Source organism: Plectropomus leopardus, chromosome 2 (genome assembly GCF_026936395.1).
Source record: "Plectropomus leopardus strain MGB_pleo_1.0 chromosome 2, ASM2693639v1, whole genome shotgun sequence".
In the NCBI taxonomy this organism is placed as follows: Eukaryota; Metazoa; Chordata; class Actinopteri; order Perciformes; family Serranidae; genus Plectropomus; species Plectropomus leopardus.
Window position 1 is genome coordinate 18,443,705 of NC_142177.1, and position 21,552 is coordinate 18,465,256.

General features: G+C 37.5%; 2 protein-coding genes and 1 long non-coding RNA gene across 5 annotated transcripts in view; 1 reads left to right on the forward strand and 2 right to left on the reverse strand.

The window, feature by feature from the left end:
- Positions 1-294: 294 nt before the first annotated feature.
- trpc4apa (transient receptor potential cation channel, subfamily C, member 4 associated protein a) lies at positions 295-20,990 on the forward strand. Its single transcript, XM_042503330.2, has 18 exons — positions 295-476; positions 5,221-5,349; positions 5,478-5,594; positions 5,772-5,829; positions 5,959-6,014; positions 6,221-6,349; positions 7,952-8,153; positions 8,269-8,451; positions 9,002-9,144; positions 10,778-10,909; positions 11,006-11,064; positions 11,153-11,338; positions 11,538-11,628; positions 11,739-11,879; positions 11,969-12,080; positions 13,398-13,510; positions 13,665-13,871; positions 18,222-20,990. Exons 1-18 carry the CDS (start codon positions 351-353, stop codon positions 18,357-18,359), a joined length of 2,322 nt encoding a protein of 773 aa, XP_042359264.1. The 5' UTR covers positions 295-350; the 3' UTR covers positions 18,360-20,990.
- LOC148190190 (uncharacterized) lies at positions 9,626-13,456 on the reverse strand. Of its 2 annotated transcripts, none has more exons than XR_015778577.1 (2): positions 13,333-13,456; positions 9,626-10,409 (listed from the first exon to the last, which is right to left on the reverse strand). It is a non-coding gene; the product is annotated as an uncharacterized LOC148190190 (long non-coding RNA). The 2 variants fall into 2 exon arrangements; XR_015778579.1 differs by lacking the exon at positions 13,333-13,456 and adding an exon at positions 10,714-11,001.
- Positions 20,991-21,043: 53 nt separating the features above from the next.
- myh7ba (myosin, heavy chain 7B, cardiac muscle, beta a) overlaps positions 21,044-21,552 on the reverse strand; it is a 46,786-nt gene continuing 46,277 nt past the window's right edge. For both annotated transcript variants that reach the window (XM_088087026.1, XM_088087023.1), the window contains 2 exons: positions 21,387-21,521; positions 21,044-21,162 (listed from right to left, as the gene is read on the reverse strand). In XM_088087026.1, the coding sequence (XP_087943152.1) occupies positions 21,151-21,162; positions 21,387-21,521 (147 nt within the window). In that variant the 3' untranslated portion in view covers positions 21,044-21,150. The remainder of the gene's footprint in view (positions 21,163-21,386; positions 21,522-21,552) is intronic.

Below are 21,552 nucleotides of genomic sequence, written 5' to 3' on the forward strand. Positions count from 1 at the left end.
CATACACTCCTGCAAACAACTACAAATGTTTTTTTTTTTTTTTTTTACAGTTCTTAAAGGTAAACAAAAATCACGATAGTTAAGGCATTACTCATATGCAGTTGATCTTTTATTTTTACTCACTCTCCTTTTCATGTATCTAATCTGAAATTAAAAAATCTCCTGTACAACAATATCCTGGCTAAAACGGGCAGCAGCACATCTGAACACGACAAGCTATCGCTGCATATAAATGTAGAAATGTATGATTTCAGTGTGCCTCTCTGCCAGCAGATGCCGCTTAATTACCTCCAATAATTCATCAGCGCTTCCACTTCCTGCCCAACAGTTCAGTTCAGGAAGAAGAAATAATGGCGACGCTTCTGGGGTCCGAGTCCCCCTGTATTGGAGGAAAACGGAGACATTGCAGCAGCAATATCGTCACGAAGATCACAGCTAGTAAAATCACTGGTCAGAGTTTCAGCCGAGGGACGCAGGTAAGAGAAACAATGCATGTTTGGACAGTAAAGACACCCGAAAGTTGGTCGACTGAGACCAGGGACTTGCGCCTGGAATCCAGCCTGAAATGAAGACGTTGTCCTGGAGACTTGACTGGAGATGTGGTCGCCCTTGTGACAGCTTTGGCTTTACAGCTAGCTACACCATTACTGGGTGTTTTTTAAAAAGTAAACCTTAAACTTTGGTGGCATTAAGTTTAAGATGATAAAATCTGCCGACAAAGTAACATTAGCACTACAGCAAGTGTAAGAAGCAGCTCCGCTCCAAGTGGGTCTTTTGTTGTTAGCCTCACGTTAGCTTAGCATTGTATGTCAGACTAACTACTGTCTATAGATGCTTTAAATTGAAGCTTTGACTGGCTGTTGTTAATGTTATCGAGCATAAATGTGTCAGTGTTACTAAAAGCTCGTAGAACAACATCGGAAACGCTTAAATCACGTTATCAACGGCTGTAAGGTTTGCTAATGTTAGCAAACGGGGTAACGTCAGCTAGCTAGCTAAGCCAGCTGAACAGCTCAGGTGATTACGTAACGACACACAAACCACAATAACTATCGTTTCCATAAATGGCGAGGCCACAACAGCTGTTTGCACAAGTTAACGTTAGCGAGGTTTATTTTCATTCCCAAGCGAGCAAGCATTTATACGATATTTGTAACTTTGGAGCAGATACTGTTCGTTTAGTTTGACTAGTTTGACGGGTCTGTCTGCAGAGGAAAGTGTCTCCTGTTGTGACACTTTGTCGCATTCAGTCACTGTAACTTTATTTTCACTTTGTTCCTCACACATTCGTGACTTTAGCCATTTAAATTACATTGCTGATGAAACCATTGACCATTGTGCAGTCAGCGTCGTGCCTTTTACCTTGCTTGCTGACTTGCAGTTTTCAAGGTAGTGTGTCTCAGTGGTAAAGTGAAATGTTAGTATGATGCAGGGTCAGTATACTCTTTGGTATTTGAAGTTTACTTTCAGCAATAAAAAGAAATTTTAAAAAATAGTTATTTGAATTAATTTCAAATTTCAATACATAAAAACAACCAATTTTTAGTTTTTGGGTCAAAAATGGAATATAGATATATATATATATTATTCTCTAATCCATCTTTTGTGTACATACTATTCTATTACTTAATTATTATTATGTGTACATACCTTATTTCCTCTATGTACATACTTATTTTATTACTTATTTATTGTTATTTGTTATTGTTATTTTCTTTGTTACATTTCACTTTTCTTTTTTCATGCTGCTGTAACATTTGGAATTTCCCCCAATGGGGGATCAATAAAGGAATATTCTATTCTATTCTATTCTAGATGGAAATAGATTGCCACTTAATTTGGTTTTTCTCCCATAAAAAGGGTATGGTATGCACCTTTTTGGGAGGGCAATTTTTATTTTTCTCCTATCCAAAAAAATCAAATAAAAAGCGACTTTTGGTGCAGAATCCCCTGACACACTTTGCTGAGAAACCCCTGACTTCCCTATACTCCTGCAACATATGCACAGGTATTTCTGTAGATGATAGACTCTATTTTGATGAGTCTAAAATTAAGGTTTTTTTAATGTACAGTTATTTCATCAATCACTCTTTTATTTAACCTGTGATTATTGTATTGTTTGTAAAACCTGAAAAGTAAAAAAAAGAAAAGACAATGTTAAAAAAAGATTATGGTTCAGTCATTACAGTGGTAGTTAAGACAGTTAGTTAAGTCCTTACTCTTCATTTCTCTCGCTAACTATACAAATTTGATTTTGGCGCTCATGCATCGAAACCATGTTTTTTTTCCCAGAACAGCCTCTGGTTTCAGAGAACAAACATTGGATTTTGAAAGTCAAATAACTTATTAGTTTGATGTTTTTTCATTTCTGTTTCTGAAAGGAAAATTCAAACACCAAAAAGTACACTGGGCATGTAGACATACTAAATATCTGAAAAAAAACCCCCAAAAAACAAAACCCCAAATCAAATAAGTTAAGTCGGTGCTTTTTGTTGTATGATACAATTTTCCAGGGAGTTGGTCATCATTAGCATGACAGAAGCTGCTGTTAATAAGTCAAAAACATTCCCCAAGAAGGGAAATTATTTTGTCATTTTTGCAACACAGATTGTTGCATAAAAAGGGAACCATTTTTGACACAAAGTCTATCTGCATTATGCAATATGAATTACTTATGTGCGTAATGAAACTGATTAATGAACAGTTTAGCAGTTCATCAAGTGAAAGTTCTAAACCACTGATTCGCAAAATAGTGTGCACTGCGGTGCAGTGATTCACAGTATCCATTTTTCACTTTTAAAATGGACAGTTACTAGATCGATAATAAATTTTTGTTTGGTTTTGGGGCAGATCGCCTCTGATGCCTTAGCTTTATGGTGTCTGCATGTAATTAATAAATATCTTGAATGAGAACTTAAAAGATAGTTACATTGAGAAAGTTATTAGTTTCATGTTTTGGTCAAAATAATTTCCAGGGCTTTTAAAAGGCACTGAAGTTCCAGTTTGGTGGGAATGGCAAAATAATTATTCAGCTTGTTTGCTATTTTCACATGATGAGCTGCATAGAGAAACAGTCCCCATATTTCAGAAAGTAAGGAGTAAATGCACAGAGTCAACAGAACTCAGCTTTGTAATATTGTGTTTCTACGAAGAAGATGGGAATTATGTTTTTATGCATATCTCTACAGTCACACTGTTATCACAGCCTTTTGCTTTTAAAACTGTTTCAACAGAGAGGATTGCTGTCACAACCAGACAGAAAATGTGTGAATTCATTAAATACTTCAGAGTCAATAAGTCCACCAGGTAAAAATAGAAAATACCTGCTTCTGTGACCTTTTCAAAAACCGCAATTGAGAATTCCCCCACCAGTTCATTTTTGAATTAGAAAAACAAAACAAAAACTCAACACAGCACAGTAGGGGTGGGTGATATTTCACTAATATAATAATTAAATAAATATCTTCTGTGTATTTTTGCAGATATTGATATTATTGATGATATTACAAAATAATTTAAAACGCTTTTATTATTATTATTATTCTTATTCTTATTATTATTATTATTATTATTATTATTATTATTATTAATTTATCATTAATTTCAAGAACAAATAAATAAAAAAATCAACAGGCAATTTCTTTCTCTTTAAAAAAAAAATGATGAAATTGATGATGTGCTCTTATTTATTACTTATAAGTATGCTTTTATTTTGTTTTTTTCTGTTTTAATGCTAATCATTACATACATTGTAGCACTTTGAGATTTGTTTTGATTCTAAAGTGCTTTATAAATACAATCTTTTATTATTATGATTCAGTTGTTTTCATCCCGATGAGCCGATATCTGATTAACGAGCGATAAGTTGTCAAAATAGTGTTAGAAATCTGTAGGTGGTTATAAAAGATTCATGGCTGTAGTGGTGGACGCTAAAAATGCCACTGACTCCACACTACTGTCGTCGTTCCTGTTTTTGGAATAAATCCTCCACCGTGGAGAAATTTTACAAACAGCCATGCTTGCTGAGATGTGTAACTGTATGACGTCATTATGTCAACAAGTCAAAATTCTGCCATTATCACAATATAATTTTTTGTTATCATAATAAGTATGATACAGGTATTATTGTGAACTATATGATTTGGCACACCCCTGCAGCACACACATGCTCACTAGGCGTCGACAGATCATTCGCCTAGCCGATTGTTGGGGCCAATATTTGGCATTTTGCTGATTATCTGTGTCGGCATTTTATTTTAATGATCGCAGATTAAAATTAATTAAAAAGTGCAAACAAAGTGTCATCATGGGAGGAACTTTTACTTTGCTCTCTACCCACAGAGCTATTTTTATTTCTTTATTTTTTATTTAAATTTTCACTTGACTTTATTAAGAAAAGGTTGCTGGGAACTTGCTGTATATGATGTTGAATGTTTCAGTTTTGATTAAACATTTGCTAAATGCCATTTAAACAAAGTTTTGTGTCAGTATTTGTTATATTCCAAATTCTAAATATTTGAAAAATATCAAGATTTTCATTTTTATTCTAAATGCATATAATTTATCAGTCCCATCAACTACTAATAATCGGTATCGGTATTGGCCCTGAAAAAACAATATTGATTTACCCTTAATGCTTACGTCACTGTCCTGGCATTCAGTGTGCTGTAAAGTCAGCATTAAGATTCTGCTGCATTTTACAGCCTTTCTCCACAATACATTTGCATCCACTGACTGTGAGCCAGGACAGGGTTCTCTTGTCCTACAGTCTAAGTTATTACAGGAATAAAATCCAAATCTGCTGAAGTTGCTTTTAGTGTCTGCTTTGCTTGTTGCTGTAGTCTGCTATGTAAGATTTAGCTTAATCCTAATCTCATTTAAAAGAAGACTCACAACCTTCCTTTACTCTCGGACCTTTTGTTTGCGTTAAAAGTTTTACACTTGTTTTCCAGTAGGGACACTTACCTGAGACTGGTTTTACCACATATGCATACATTTTATTGACTGCATTACCTTTTAAGTCCCTCAATGCTTCCCTCCTCATGAAACATTTTATTAAGGCCAACATATTGTACATTTTTCTCAAGATTGCAGCTTAGCTTTCACTTGTACAAAAAAAAAAGACATCTTACAATCCCTCTGACCCCCAAGTAAGCATACTTTTTTCACTGTGTACTGTATATTACACCATTTAAGTTTACTTCTGTTCATGTGTCTTAGCTCCCAGGAGGCCTGCTCCAGGAGAGAGATAAACGGGCTAAGTGGCATGGCATCCCTACTCTGCTGCAGAGGCTCTATGAGAGCAGTCATCCCAACAGTGACCTCTCCCATGCCCACAGCTTTCTTAAGGTAGCCACACAGCACTAGTCCATCCAACAATGAGGCTGTGGTATTACTGGTTTCTGCTGCTTGTTGCTGAATGTTTTTAATTGAAGCCCGAGTGATGTTAATCACATGTGGACAATGGTTTTTGTCAGGTATTATCATCGCAGCTCTCCATGGAGGCCATGTCTTTTGTCACGGAGGACAGGAAGACCGCTCAGGAATCCACCTTCCCCAACACATACACCTTTGACCTCTTTGGTGGAGTCGATGTAAGTTTGACATTTCTGGTGCTTGATGCTATGTGATTATTAAACTCCGAGACACTGAAGCTTGTCACCTCTGGAGAATCAGTTGTCATGTGTAGCACAACTAATACGGAGATACAGAAGAAGTAAAAACTGAATTTTCTCACAGCACTGAATACTAGTTTTTCTTTTTCCATGAAGCTGCTTGTGGAGATCTTGATGAGACCCACATTAACTATGCAGAAGAAAAAACCCAATAGTAAGTAGTGACATTAGTTATGTGAATATGTCTGCTTTTATTGGGAAGTCAACACATTTTTACACAATAATTGATTTTAATTTCATGATTTTTTTCTGGTATTTAAACATCTGTGTTTCTGTTATGCAGTGAATGATGACCTGGTCAAGGACTGCCTTAGTGTTCTCTACAACTGTTGTATATGTGTAAGTATCATAATACATTTGGTACATCCCAGAGAAATGTCAGAGTTGCATCATACCATGCTCAAATTTAGCAAACGTGTATGACTTGAAGTGTTTTCCTTGAAGATGGTTTGTGCTATTATACTCTGTCAAAACAGGATCATTTTTACACAGACAGGAAGGGGCATGATTTAATTAAAGTGCAAATTTTCTTCTTCAATTTCTAGACGGAGGGCGTCACAAAAAGCCTGGCAGCAAGGGATGACTTTGTTCTGTTTCTCTTCACCCTGATGACAAACAAGAAGACCTTTCTACAGACTGCTACCCTAATTGAAGATATTCTTGGAGTGAAAAAGGTCAGAGTTTAACTCGTATTGACTCCACAGCATGTAGCCATTATTTATGGACACTCAGAGTAAATAAACAGACTTGTTCAGTCATTTTGTGATTTATGCAGTTACACATTTTTTCAAGCCAGCAAACTTCTCAAAAGTATAGTTTTATGCGTTCCTGTTTTTAAAACATGAGTCATATTTAATTAACGGTAATTTTTGGAGTGGGTGCCCTATGTGTGGAGGCTGCATCCTCACTTTAGTGGCTGTGGGTTCGATTCCAACCTCAGCCCTTTGCTGCATGTCCTTTCTCTGTCCCCCTTTCACAAATAAGCTGTCCTATCAAATAAAGGCAAAAAGCTGACAAAAGGTAATTTTTCTGTGAAAATAACATCCTAAGTAAGTCTTTTTGCTGTTAAAAAAAGTGTATTGTTATCTGCTGGCTCTGTTGTCCATGTACAGACACCTCTAAAGCCAGAACGATTGTGCCTGGCAGAGCTGCTAAAACCCAAATGTCGCAGCCATGCCTTTAGAGAAAATCAAGCAGAGCACAGCGTGATTCTAAAATTGATAGTCTTCAGTATTTCAAAACACATATCGTTATCTTGGCTGGACTCTGTATAGTGAATATTTTGTAATTTGGCAGATTAGAGTCAGAATTAGAAAGCCACAGTTTTCACCTGGGGATCAATGAAGTATTTCTGATTCGAATTCTGATTGTAGCCTGCGCATCTCCTCGGATATTACAATGACTCTATTATCTGTACATCAAAGCTTTGTGTAAACTGCATATATTGGGTTTCTGTTTTCTCCCTCATACTTCTGCTGAAAACAACGAGGAGCAGTTTTACAAAAGTGTATCCTCTTTTTTTCACTAAATATGACAGATGAATTAATATTTTTATTTGAGTGAAAGTATTTCTATTTCTAGTGCAAACAGCGCCCCAGCATTATATCAAAAGTAGGAGAATATCAGTAAAAATGTTTTGGGTGTGTAATGCACAACAAATCTGCATTGTTTGAGATGGATTTACAATTTTAAATATTTGAATTTATTTTAAATAGAGACGTGTGACATTGCTTCTGCATCATCACGGCAGAAGTCTTTATGGAATATGTTTTTTTGGTTATGGGTGGAACTAGCAAAGACATTTCTTTTTGTTGCAATGGAGAATTATGTGTATAAAAATGTGCAGGTCCTCCTCTGTTTTAAAGAACCCTGTTACAGCTTTGCAGTGTCTGTTCTGTCCCTGTGCGGACTACCAGTATGTGAAGGCATGAATTGTGTTACAGGCCAAAGGAAGACATGCTTTTTGCCTGTGGTAACCTGTATTGAGAATTTGTCATTATATTAGATCACATTTGGCCAAAACATCAAAAGGAATTTAGTCTGCCAAAGAATATTAACCACTACAATAAAGGACACAATTTCACCTTCATCTATTATGATGATTTTTGTTTGGTGCTAGTTTTTTTTAAATGAAAATTCAAAATTATATTACAGTATGTATTTTTTATGGTTATTTCTTTCTCAAATGAAATGTGGAATTACAGTTACAATTTTAGCAGGTCCTGTCTTGTCTGCTTTCAATTTTGGTAACAGTTCATATATTTCCTTTTTTCTAGGAGATGATCCAGTTAGAGGGCATCCCCAACCTATCGGGTCTGGTCCAAAGCTTTGACCAACAACAGCTAGCCAACTTCTGTCGCATCCTTTCCGTCACCATCTCAGAACCTGATGTAGGAAACGACGACAAGCACACCCTGCTGGCCAAAAACGCACAGCAGAAACGCAATGCTAGCCCCTCTCGTGCAGAGGTCAACCAGGGTAGGTTGTCTTCAGACTACAGAGTGCTGACACCACATTGTAATGTATTTTATGTCATTGCATAAGAATGCATCAGTAAATTGTGAACTATGAACTAATACTATTTCTCCAATAGTAACCCTGCTGAACATCCCTGGCTTCATTGAGCGACTGTGTAAGCTGGCCACCAGAAAGGTGTCAGAGGCCACAGGAGCTAACTTCCTGCAGGAGCTGGAGGACTGGTACACATGGCTGGACAATGCTCTGGTCCTGGACGCCCTCATGCAGATGGCTACTGAGGAGGCTGAACAAAGTACAGGTGAGACAACAGTCAGTTGAGCTGCTGATTCCTCACTCTGCTTAAACCCTATAAACGTTTATGTTGCTCAGTGCCTTTTTAATAACGCTTAGTCATACAAATACAGTTTATTACAAATATCATTGGAAAAGAAAATTACAATATGTGCCCCCCAACCACCCAATGTTCTGCTTCAAAAGAGCCCCATCCCCACTGTACCATAGAAAATTGCAAGTTCACATAAACAAATTCAATGTGACATGGAAAGAATAGCTAGATAGATGGATGTTTATTTAAAACAACAACAACAAAAACAAACAACAGGGATCAATATTACAAGGCTGCAGTGTCAGTATCAAGTCTGTTTTTCTCATGTCTGTTTCTCTCATTTTAAAAAAGATTGCCATACCGCATAAAATCTCTGGGCGCACCCTCTTGTAGAATAGCAAATTTTCTCCAAAGTCAGATGGTTTATAAGGTCTTTAATCCAAAGCTCAAAGGTAGGTGGAAATTCCTCCTTCCATCTAAGCAGTATAACTTTGATCAAGATATTTTTCACCCTTGTCTCCAGAGTCGTCGGATGAGAGTTCCCTCGCCACCAGTCCTCTGAGACATCGCCTGCCTCAGTCCATGAAGATTGTCCATGAGATCATGTATAAAGTGGAGGTGCTTTATGTGCTGTGTGTCCTTCTTATGGGCCGACAGAGGAACCAGGTACTTAACAGAAGCGATTGTTGGGGCTACACAGTTAAAGGAGCTGTTCACCCAAAGTAAAAAATACATATTTTTCCTCTCACCTGCAGTGCTATTCATCAGTCTTAGATTGTTTTGGTGTGAGTTGCCGAGTCTTGGGGGTAGCCTTCTCTCCACTATAATACAACTAGATGGCAGTTGGCTTGTTGTGCTTGAAGTGCCAAAAAAATAAATTTGAAAATGCAACAGCAATGTTTCTCTTCAGAAATCAAATCCAGTTATTTAAGATAATCCACATACCTTGCAGATAGCAGTTTTATGGAGGAACTTTTTTTCTTTTCTTTTTTACCAATCTACACCTGCAAATTGTATAACAGTACAGAAGGAAGTGAAGGAGTTTTTCTCTTGGTTGCTGCAAGTAGAAAAAACTCTCACCCTCCCAGGGTGAGTGCTATGTTCAGAATTCTTAAAAGCAACTCAATAAGCAGTAAATAACTGAATGTCCACACAAAATTTAGAATTTTGTATTCAAATCTTTTAGCGAATCTTTTCAAGCAAGCAATGAGCAGTTACAGAGCTCTGGATCAGAAATACCTTTCCCTAGCCGGTAACATCAGCGAGTCAGCCTGCATTCTGACAACCTGTCTTTCCCTGATCCAGTATTTTATACTATTTACAATGAGGAAATGTGAATGAAGGTAGAATCATCTTCTGGTTGGTTCCCCTCGTCATCTGGCTCCCCATTCAGCGTGGCATTTTCTCTGGATTGGTCAACTTCGAGGACAGTCCCTTTTTAGGAGTTGTTTTTTCCTTTTCTGCATGACCTGTTGAACTCAGTCACAGAGACCAGACACCCACACTCTTTTTTTTGTCTCATATACACATTAAATATTTCCTCATTTTTGTCTCTGTTTACAGGTGACCTTAACATGACCCTCCTAAATGACCTATACAGTAGCATTTCAATTCCTCTAACGGTAGTTTCAGCATTCTTACTTCAGCATTCTTGCAGTTGCATAACAATTTTAACCTTGCTTGGACAGAGCCTTAAGGGCTCATGTCACATGAAACTTGTTCCCTATCCTAGCATTATAATCACACTTTAGCTGGAATCATTGTTCAGTTACAGAGATTTAGGTTACATACTTACATACTCCAACAGAAGTGTGCATCTACTCATGGACGAGAGCTTTGTGACTGTGACAGTGTGAGATGTAAGCATCATTGGCGTTCTCCTCGATTGAGTTATAGTACTAGGTGAGGTAGCAGTAAATGCGGATCTCCTTCTGCACAACGATACGTAAAGCAGGTGTAGTTTAGTAGAAAGAAAATAGCTGCTGCATTAAGCATAAATGAAACTCAAATAAGGTCTGTGAATTATCTTGAGTAACTTGCTGTGACTTTTTCAAATGTATTTTTTTGGTGTTTGAGCAAAACAAGGGGTACCATCTAGTTCAATTATTTTAGAGAGAAGGCAGACGTCTCTACAGCCGTTATCTCCAAACCTCGGCAAATCGCACATAAACAATGTGAATTTGAAGATAGCGCTACAGGTGAGAGGAAGAGTATGTATTTTTATTTTCTGGGTACCTGTCCATTTAAACAGCACACATCTCTTCACTCCTTGAGATTGAGTTATTGTGTCTTTGTTCAGGTCCACAAGATGCTGGCTGAGTTCCGTCTCATCCCGGGGCTCAATAACCTGTTTGACAAGCTGATCTGGAGGAAATACACTGCCTCAAATCATGTGGTCCATGGACAGAATGAGAACTGCGACTGTAGTCCTGTATGAACGTTTAAAAGTCTCCTTGGGAAATGGCACTGGGTAAATAAAGGAAATGTTTCAAGTTTGCCTTTAACACTATTTATTCTCCTTGTGCAGGAAATATCCTTCAAAATCCAGTTTTTGCGGCTACTTCAGAGTTTCAGTGATCACCATGAGTAAGTGACCCTTAATTGAATTACCTCGGGGCTGAATTCTCCCTTTAAGGTATGTTTGTTGTTTTAAAATGTCTAACTTGTCTTTCAGGAACAAATACCTACTGCTGAACAGCCAGGAGCTGAATGAACTTAGTGCCATATCCATGAAGGCTAACATCCCTGAGGTAGAAGCACTGGTCAACACAGACAGAAGCTTAGTGTGCGATGGGAAGAAGGGCCTCCTCACACGCCTCCTCACGGTCATGAAGAGGGAACCTCCAGACTCGTCATTCAGGTCAGCATCACGTAGGCTAAAGATTAAGATGCAGGAGATAAAGATGATGATGGATTCGCAAGTGTCAGTCTTGTTGAGAGAGTCTCCACCAGGCAGCACCAGGCGCTCTGCTATTGATTAAAGGATTTTTCAAGATTTGTTCTGCTTTAGTTACTTTTGCTTTCTATAGCTTTGTTGAAGCTTTCTGTTGCGTTTGTAGATTCTGGCAAGCAAGAGCAGTGGAAAGTTTTCTCAGAGGAGCCACCTCTTATGCAGACCAAATGTTCCTCTTGAAGAGGGGACTACTAGAGGTAAAACTAAGACCACAGATGCTTTCATCATCCATTAAGGCGGTCAGTCAGCATTGCTCAGAGCTGTCACTGATGAATGGGTTCTCATTGTTGACGTATGTCCTCGACAGCACATCCTGTTTTGCATCATAGACAGTGGCTGCACATCTCGAGATGTCCTACAGAGCTACTTTGATCTGCTCGGAGAGCTCATGAAGTTCAACATTGATGCCTTCAAAAGATTCAACAAATATGTCAACACTCCAGAGAAGGTACAGTATATGCTGAGCTAACAAAATTTAAATTTGACATCCATTTCTTAGCTTGTGTGGTGGATTTAATTGTTTGAAATCTCTTGTAGTTTCAGACCTTCCTGACGCAGATCAACAGTTCCCTGGTGGACTCCAACATGCTGGTGCGCTGCATCGTCCTTTCATTGGACCGCTTTGAGAGCCAGACCGAAGATGTCAAAGGTAACATGGGATGGAAAGTTCTCACATGAAGATTAGTTTATCAGAGAACAGGTAAAAGAGAAGTTAAAGAAAGTATTTCTTTAATTTGGATTGATTGTTGGTTTTTGAAAAGTTAGATGTAGGCGTTGTGCATGCACTTGTTCCTGTTTTGAAAAATGTAAAATATGGGGAAGTAAAAATAAAAATCACGAAAAAAAGTCATCAAGGAGTGACAGGGTATATTATAAAACATTTCTCCATAAAAATCAGAAAACACTATTTAGATGTATAAAGACATGCAGTTTATAAAACGGACATACATCACACTACATACTTTTTTACTTTCTGCCAACTCTACAGGACATTACTTTCGCCTCTGACCTTAGTGATCACAGTGCTCTTTCTTCCTTAAAGATAGGATCAGGATTGTTTTTAAAACAATTCATAGACTCATTAAAGTTATCCATCTCAGTCATCACTTATGACTACTAGAAGTGTGTGTGGTGGTGTATTTTTCTACATTCTGCTGGTATTTTCCTATTTTCTGTGTTTTGGACATTTAGGGACAGGTGAGGTTTGGATTTTATATAAAGGTAACAAACGGTTGCCAGACTAAAAGCAGCTTGCATCAAAGATACACTGTACCGGGGCGCCCAGTAGCTCAGTTGGTAGAGCTGGCGTCACATGTACACAGGCTTAGTCCTCGCCACGGCCGTGGCTTTGATTCCGGCCTCGGCCCTTTGCTTCGTGTCATCCGCTCGCTCTTCCCCTTTTACACTTCTACTTTCCTGTCCATTAAAGGCTAAAAGTCCCAAAAAATAATCTTTGAAAAAGAAAAATATACACAATACCAAAACCTCCCACAAACATAGCGAGGCAAAATGCCAAACAAGATTGAATCTGGGGCTGGTTAATATTTTTACTTTTGCTGATGAACATCTTTAAAACTAGTAACAGACAATCCTGCATACTATACTGTTTAAAGGCACTGATGTGATCATCAGAATGTTTAAAACACAATATACAAAAAAGAACACTAAATACTATCAAAAACATGTACAAAACTAAAAGTGAAGTCACTGAAAAGTGAAGTAACAAACTTAGGATGAAAGAGCAGTGTGTCCACTGAGGTTGTTGACAGAAAGTAAACAGACGTTGAGCTCGTGAAACAGATTTATATGTCACTTCATTGTGTTTATAGAGAATAGTGTTTTCAGATCATTTTCTGTTCGATGGTCACGCTGAAAAACCAAAACAATAGAAAAATACTCACCTTTTTTGAAGATCACATATAGATGGAGGTGCTTTTGCTATAGTTTTTTTCTGTATTTCCCTCAGTGGTGGAGGTACTCTCTGAATGCTGTCTGCTGTCCTACATGGCCAGAGTTGAGAACAGGCTTTCCTTCCTCTTCAGACTGATCAACATCATCAACGTACAGACTCTCACACAGGTCTTGTTTCATTTTCACTTTCTTTTCAGATAAACTCTCTGTTCAAGAATAAGAAATTATTGGACAGATTTAACAAAATAAATTCCAGACTATGTTAGTGTAAACTTAAAGTAACGTCAACTATCTGCATCCATCCATCCTATTTCTCCTGCAGGAGAATGTGAGCTGTTTAAACACCAGTTTGGTGATCTTGATGCTGGCCAGAAGAAAGGCTAAACTGCCCTTCTACCTCAATGCCCTGCGAGAGAAGGAGTACGCTGAGAAGTACCCAGGCTGCCTGCTCAACAACTTCCACAACCTACTGCGCTTCTGGCAGCGCCACTACCTCAATAAGGACAAAGACAGCACCTGTCTGGAGAATGTGAGTAGCTCTCAGTATTTCCTCAACACAGCTGAAGCATCGCTAAATATCTTCATTTCAAGAAAGTCTACACAAGCAGCAAATCAGCAGCACGATGTGCGAGTCCTCTCAATGTCTACTGTTTGCAGTCAGTTACTTGTCTGTCAAACATACAAAACATTCTCACAGGGAAATCACATAAGCGAATGCTGGGAAAAACAATGGCCTTAAGTGTGCTGCGTCACAGTCATGTGCGTTATGGAAACACATCTGGTACTTCTTGCTTAGACCTTCAAGTTCATTTAAGTGAGGTGGAGAAATCCCAAGAAACAGGAGTTTTAAAAAGCAGCTGAGTTGTATTCTGTATAGACAAGACATGCATTTTAGGAAAGGTGTGGAGTGTTAGAAGTAGGACTACCTTCCCACAGCAGGAAATATTTCAAGAATCCAGGAAATGTCCTTATTTTCCATTATAGAAAAGTGGTTGATCCTTATGATTCCTGAAGACAAATTCAAATTCCCTTCTCACTATTAAACAGAAACTCACAAGTATCTTCGAAGAGGTCCATTCTTCAAAATGTAATGTGTGAAAGAGAGTAGAAATTTAAAAAAAACTCTCAATGACATTTTCCTTATCTACTGGGCATCCTCAGCTGAATACTCATGTGCATCTACAAAATGGCTGCACACAGAAAGCCTAAAAATAAGACATGAAAGACAAGAAGACTTATAAAATGTGATGAAAAAACATGTCATGTAAAGTCACTTGTTAGCTTTGCATTAAATCTGCATTAATCTGTTCATTTAGTGGGTCAACCAACTGTTTGTGATATGAAAGTGTTCGCTTATAGTCACATCACACCAAATCTGCTGTCCCCCTCAGCTGACTTTGTTCATTTTAACATTTTTCTCTTCATTTTTTTGGTTTTACTGCTCACAACTTTAGTTTTATTGCCCTCACTGCTCTCATCAGTTTTGTTTCCAGCTGCAGCAGCAGATGTTTTCAGTGTGAAAGCTCTGCTAGATCCCCTGTATGTTACTGGCCCTTCACCAAACCGCAGACACATCAAGTTAGTGAACATTGTGGAGCATTTAGCAGCTAAAGATCAAGATATTTTTCTCCAGAGCTGGGTAGGGCCAAAACATTCATTAGGGTGGACAGGAAACCAACTCCAAATTTATACTAATGTTGCTCTGCTGTCTGCTCTGGATGTGTAATAAGCCAACTGTTTGCAAATGAGTTAGCCATATCATCTTTGTAAGGTGATGTCATTTTTGTGTATTTGCTGGTTCTGCTGCCCCCAAGTGGATGAAAGATACAAGACAAGTCATGGCTGCTGCAACATGAACAATGTTTAATATTTTCACAATCCACAATCATGTGGGACATGTAAGCACAGTTTTTTTTAACACTTTATAGAGATTTCTCAAACGATTAGGTAGGACATCAACATAAGCTATAATTTGAAGGAGAGTTGGAGGGAAAAGAAAAAAAACAGGTCGCAAAACAAAATGGAGAACAAACAGACAGACAAACAAAAACACACATCTTTGTGTATTTAAGTACTCACAGGATAGACCATCTGTAGAGGTATGAGTTCATACTTTCAGGCAAGGCAGACTACTTGCACATAAGTATCACAAATCACAAATGGCCTCAAAGGGCTTTACGGCATTCACCATTTCTCTGTCCTTGGTCCCTCACAGCGCCTAAAGAAAAACTCCCAAACAAAACCATTAATAGTGAAAAAAACAGTAGAAACCTCAGGGAAATCTCATAGTAAAGCTAGAGACTGAGAAAGAGGAAGAGGGAGAGACTGTGAGAGAGGTACAGATGAAGAGCAACAATAAAAATAACAATAAAATAACATAATATATAACAATAGTAATAGATATGAATATTAATAAATGTAGTCTATGATAGTATGTATACAGCATGCATATATGATGTATATGGTAATAATATCCATATATGTGTCATACTAGTGGAGGTGTATGGAAAAAGTATACCGGTATATTTTTTAAACTCAGAGTATAGTATGTTGAAAAAATTAATAGTATGACATGGCAAAAAAAATAACAGCATAGTATGCTGGGAAAGCTGTTAAAGTCATAGTATGGCAAAAAAAAGTCAGTATAGTTTGCTGAAAAAATGGTTTAAAAAAAAGTCTTAGCATATTATGTCAGAACAAATGTAGTATGTAGTATGTCCAAAAAAAAAGTCTTAGCATAGAGTTTTGAAAATAAAGTCATATTATATTATATAAAAAAAAATCATACTGTAGTATGACCAAAAAAAATGCAAAAAAGTCAGTATAGAATGGTGAAAAATTGTAGTAAAGGTAACAGTATTGTATGATTAAAAAGTGGTAGTATAGTATGACGTAAAAAGTCACAGTATAATATGTCAAAAAACTGACCCTGATTAAAAAGTCAGAGTATAGAATGTCAAAAGAAATATAAACAAAGTAATAGTGTAGTCATAGTGTAGTATGTTAAAAAAATGCTAAAAAGTATGTTGAAAAAAAATGTTAAAAAAATTAACAGTGTAGTATATCGAAAAAACTGTCCAAAATGTCATATTATAGTCTGTTAAAAAAACTTCAAAAGTCATAGTATAATATATAGAAAAAAGCCAAAGTATAGTGCAACGAAACAAAAGTCATAGCATAGTGTGTCGGAAAACCTGTTTAAAAAGTCTCCGTATAGTATGTCCAAAAAATCTCATAGTATATTGAATAAACTGTTAAAGAAGTCATAGTATATGTCAAAAAAGTCATAGTATAGTATGTCGGAAAAACTGCTAAAAAGTAATGGTATAGTATGTCGAAACAAGTAATATCATAGTATGTAAAAAAAAAAAAAAAAAAAGTGCTAAAGAATTGACAGTGTAGTATATCAAAAAACTGTTGAAAGTCATTGTATAGTATGACAAAAACAGTCATAGTATGAGGTAGTATGACGAGTCATTGTATAGTGTGTTGAAAAAAAACTGTTAAAAATGTCATAGTGTAGTATGTTGAAGTACAGCATGAAGTAATAGTCACAATGTAAAATGTCAAAAAAACCCTTATAAGTCATAGTATGGTGTGTTGAAAACAGTTATACTATAGTATGTGGGAAAATGGTTTAAAAGTTATAGTATGTGATGTCAAAAAATACTGTGATGAAAAAAAGTCATAGTATAGAATGTCATCCAAAATAGCCCCAAAAAGTCATAGTACAGTGTGTCGTCGATTAATAGCCCAAAAAATGAATTTTATTTTTTGCTGAACAAAATGGCATAAAGTAGTCAGAATATAGTATGTTGTCCAAAATAGCGCAACAAATGTCATAGATTAGTGTCATCCAAACAAGGCCAAAGAAAGTCATAGTAAGGTATGGTGACCAAAACAGTATAAAAAAGTCATACTTTAGTATGTTGTCTGAAACAGCTTAAAAAAGTCATAGTTTATAATGTTTTCCAAAATGGCATAAAAGTCAAACTAAACTTTGTTGTCCAACACAGCATAGAAACATCATAGTATAGTGTGTCCATCAGAGTAGCACAAAAAATGTCATAGTATGGTATGTCTACCAAAATATTAAAAAAGTCATAGTAAACTTTATAATTGAAAATAGCCCAGAAAAGTCATAGATTAGCATGTTGTCCAAAATAGCCCAAAAAAGTCATTGTATGGTAAACTGACCAAAAAAACAGACATACGATTATATGTCATCCAAACTATCATAAAAAGTCATACTAGTATGTCATTCCAAAATATTATAAAAAAGTCATTCTTTGTCATCCACAAGAGCACAAAAAGTCATATTATTCTGTATAATCCAAAATAGCATAAAAAGGTCATAGTGTATCAAAATATCATAGTATAGTATGTTTGCAAAATTGCAGAAAAAAATCAAAATATAGTATTTCATCCTAGAATAGCATAAAATGTCATACTATAGTCTGTATGTATGTAGCCGATGTAGCATAAAAAAGTCATATTATAGCATGTCATTCAAAATAGCAACAGAAGTCATACTAAGTATGTCGTCCAAAATTGCATAAAAATGTCATGGTATAATGTGTTGTCCAAAAAAAGCCTTTCTTAGGTATGTTGTCCACAATAGTCAGAGACAAAGACAAAGACAGCCTCCTGTCAGTGAGCAGGGATATTAAAATGATCTGGAATTGAGTGTAAAAGCATTGGAAATTGTTTCCAACCAGAAAAGGGGAAACGCAAGGTTTTGATCACTTTGAGCCAATAAAAGCAGTAAAATTCACTTGACAGCTAAAAGCAGCTACTAACCATTACCTCATGCTGTTGTTAGCGAGGCTGCAAAACGATTGCTGCTGATCTAAGTTCTCTCTGGTTTGCGTCCTCTTAGAGCTCCTGTATCCCCTTCAGCTACTGGAAGGAGACGGTGTCGGTGCTGCTGGGCTCGGACAGGACTTCTCTGTGTGCCATAGCGAGCTACATTGACGAGCCCTTCATGGATCTGGACAGAGACCTGCTGGAAGATTGACCTCCAGTGTGTGCACTGGGTGTGCTGGGGGTGGGACAGGGCAAAGGATCACAGGGAGCATGGACACCTGAAGCTGGTGATGACTCTTTGGAGCTAAGCCGTCCAGGCGCTTTTGTGACTGCGTTCTGGATGTAAGACTCCTCCGTTTACTGTCTGTCACACTGAGGCCGTCGTCACAGATGTAATGGGATGTGAATTTGCCTGGCTGTCATCTTCTCTCTAAGTCCTCTTCTTCAAAGTAAGAGAGGGGCCGTGTTCGCCCACCCCGGTGCGCCCACATCGTTCAACAGACAATTTAAGGGACCTTGTGAAATGACACCTGCATTGGTTGTTTGCTTTAGGTGAAATTCAAATAGAGCCTTTTATATAACCTATACAAAATTCTATGAAAAAATATGTATGATTCAACAAAGTATATGTTAGAAAAAAAACGATTCTTTTCACGCGGACTTGGTTTGGGATATGGCCACATGGTAAATCATTGTGCAGGTCAGTGGTGCATCACAGGGCTGCCAGGAGTCAGCGGCCTCACTCTCCCACTACCTAAATACTCTCTGCTGACTCCGCTCCACTGCCTGACCTGTAGGGAATTTTTTGCAGGGGTCTTCTAAACGGACAGCATTTTGATTTAACCCGTCTGTGGGTCTACTTTATTAGGTGGCGATTGTTGATTGGTGCTTTCTGGCCCTACTCGACACATTTAGGTAGCTTGTGGGCTGGCTGTTTCAAAAATCACATGGGGCTCCTCTCACCGAAAACCATCTGCTCTCTTCGTGGCTTCAGAAGCTTCACCCAGGGACTTGTTTTCCTTATTTTTTTGTTGATTTACTTTTGACTTGTTGAAAAACAACAGCTTTTAGCTCTGGATAAGACTGTAGAATAAAACATTGCACAGATTAAATTGTTTTATTGTTTATTATATTTTAACACATTTGTTGATTAAAAGCATTTTTCATTTTGTAACAGAATTTGTATCCATGTCATGAGAGATGCTTTGGGAAGAGAAAATAAACTATGCAGGCGCTAGTGTTATTAAGATACCACTCTCATTGTTCCAGTAGAAGTTGAATTAGCCTTCTGCCAAACATCATCAGCATCAGATTGAAGGTTTTTGTCAAAATCCCAGACTCCATGCTGACACTGACAATCTCTCTGTGTGACAGCTCTTTTTGCAAGGCACCACTTGATCTTTACTCTGGAGAAAGATGATGCTGATGATGTGTCCACGGCCTGAGTGTGCAGCTGAAGGTGCGGAGCTAAACAGATATTCGTCTGATATTATTCAACCCCAAGATAAGTACAAAAAGATGAGCTACCTCATATTTTACCCTTACACAGATCAAACCACTCCCAATGACAAGTGTACAGTTTTACTCCCAGCATGTCATGGCTCATAATACATGTTCATGTGAATGTATAAGGGCATTTCTACAGTTGGCCCCTGATGCCATGAGTTATTAGTGCTATGCCGCCTTTTGGGATGCAAACACAGACGTCCTTTACACTTTAAAAGCCTTTTATTTGCTTTAAAGCTAATTAACCAGAAATGTGTTTTTGTTCTAGTTTTCATTCAGCATGTCTTAAATTTCTCAATGGGTGTTGCACATACTCTGAATTAGTTCATCTTGTGCTTTGCAGTGACGTTAACACACTTTACAAGTGCTTCTCGCTTAGAAATTCTCAGTTTCTTTGCCGGATGGATGCTCGAGATAATAGCTATGATAGTGTGATTTGACACAGGGTACTTCTGCAGTGGTGTCACATTCTTAGTACTAAGCGTGTGTTATCATTGACCCAAATCTCCTCTCATCACTCCAGTCATCCATCACGGAAGTCAATCAGGCTATCGGTTTAAAAACATGAATGTTGTGAGCGCTCTATACACAATCTGACTTCTGTAGCTTTGTGACTCTTTTTAGAGCGAGTGATCCCTCTGTATGATGCACAAGAGAACTGGTTCTCAACACTTAATGCTGTATGTGGTGTGATGCTCCTAGTAGGCCTTAGATTTCAGTCCTTAGTTTGTATAGAAAATGGTGAAATGTTATCCCATTGGCCAAGAACATGCTGCACAGTGTTAAACATAACACTATTTGGTTTTTATTTTAGATCCCTTTTGACTTTTATTAGCTGGAGATTTATGTGATGTTTGGCATGATGAGGATATTATTAGATATATTTTGCATCCACTCTTAAATTCACATTTAAGACTTAGACCATGTGGTGCTTTTTTTAATCAAATGATTGTCTCACTTCACCATGATAGACAGCAACTACACTTTGAACAGCCTTTAAGAGATGCTGACAGTGGATCATATTCATGGTGTAAAATTTAAATCCATTTAAGATAACAGCCCATGATTTTTTTCATTTGTTGGCATTAAATAATGCATACAATTTCACACGATTGTGTTTAAAAATTCACCTCGGCACACTTCAGTCTTAATATCTTTAACCTTCTTTGACCATCGAAAAGAAACTAAATTCATGTTTTAGTTTCACATTCTACTATAACGACTTGTGTAACTTTCAATCACATGTTCCTCCTCTAATGCTGGTATGAACTTAATTTTCCTTATATAACAGCTGTTTGTCAAATTAATAATATAATAAATCTTTCTTTAGACCTTCTTTGTGGGATTCCTATCTTTATCACACAAACAAACAAAAACAAAGCAGTCGTATTTAAAGTATGTATTTGAAGTCTTTATTTGGGTGGGTCCTCACAGTCAGGCCCAGCTGTTGCAGCTGGCTGGCTGTGATATGTTTGTCCGCAGCGTTCAGCCTCACGTTACTCAGCATGCTGAAATACACAGGACAGGGATGTTTATTAGCAACCATATACACAGTGTTATAGAGTTACTCATGACTGCACTACAGACCACATGAGTGGGCTGAGTGAGGTCATGTTCAACAGAGGATCACACCCAGTCTCCTCTAAGATTACTTCTTGTTGTAAAGCCCTCCTCCTAATTGAGATAAATACTTGAAACAGTCATAGGTCATAAAGGCATTTGGTTTACTGACCTTGCTACCCTGATCCCGGGTGCGGATGCGGAGCTTGTTGACTTGCGATTCAGCAGTATCTGCCCTCTCCTCAGCATCATCGAGCTCATGCTGGAGCTTCCTGTACTTGGACAGATTGGTGTTTGCCTGCTCCTCCTGCAGAGAAGAGGAAACCAGGAAAACCATA

Excerpts from the sequence above, each read along its gene's own strand:
- trpc4apa (XM_042503330.2), top strand. The coding sequence starts at position 351 with ATGGCGACGCTTCTGGGGTCCGAGTCCCCCTGTATTGGAGGAAAACGG. Across the intron at positions 11,065-11,152 it reads AGTTTCAGTGATCACCATGA|GAACAAATACCTACTGCTGA; the intron begins GTAAGTGACCCT and ends CTTGTCTTTCAG. Across the intron at positions 11,629-11,738 it reads TGAAGAGGGGACTACTAGAG|CACATCCTGTTTTGCATCAT; the intron begins GTAAAACTAAGA and ends TGTCCTCGACAG.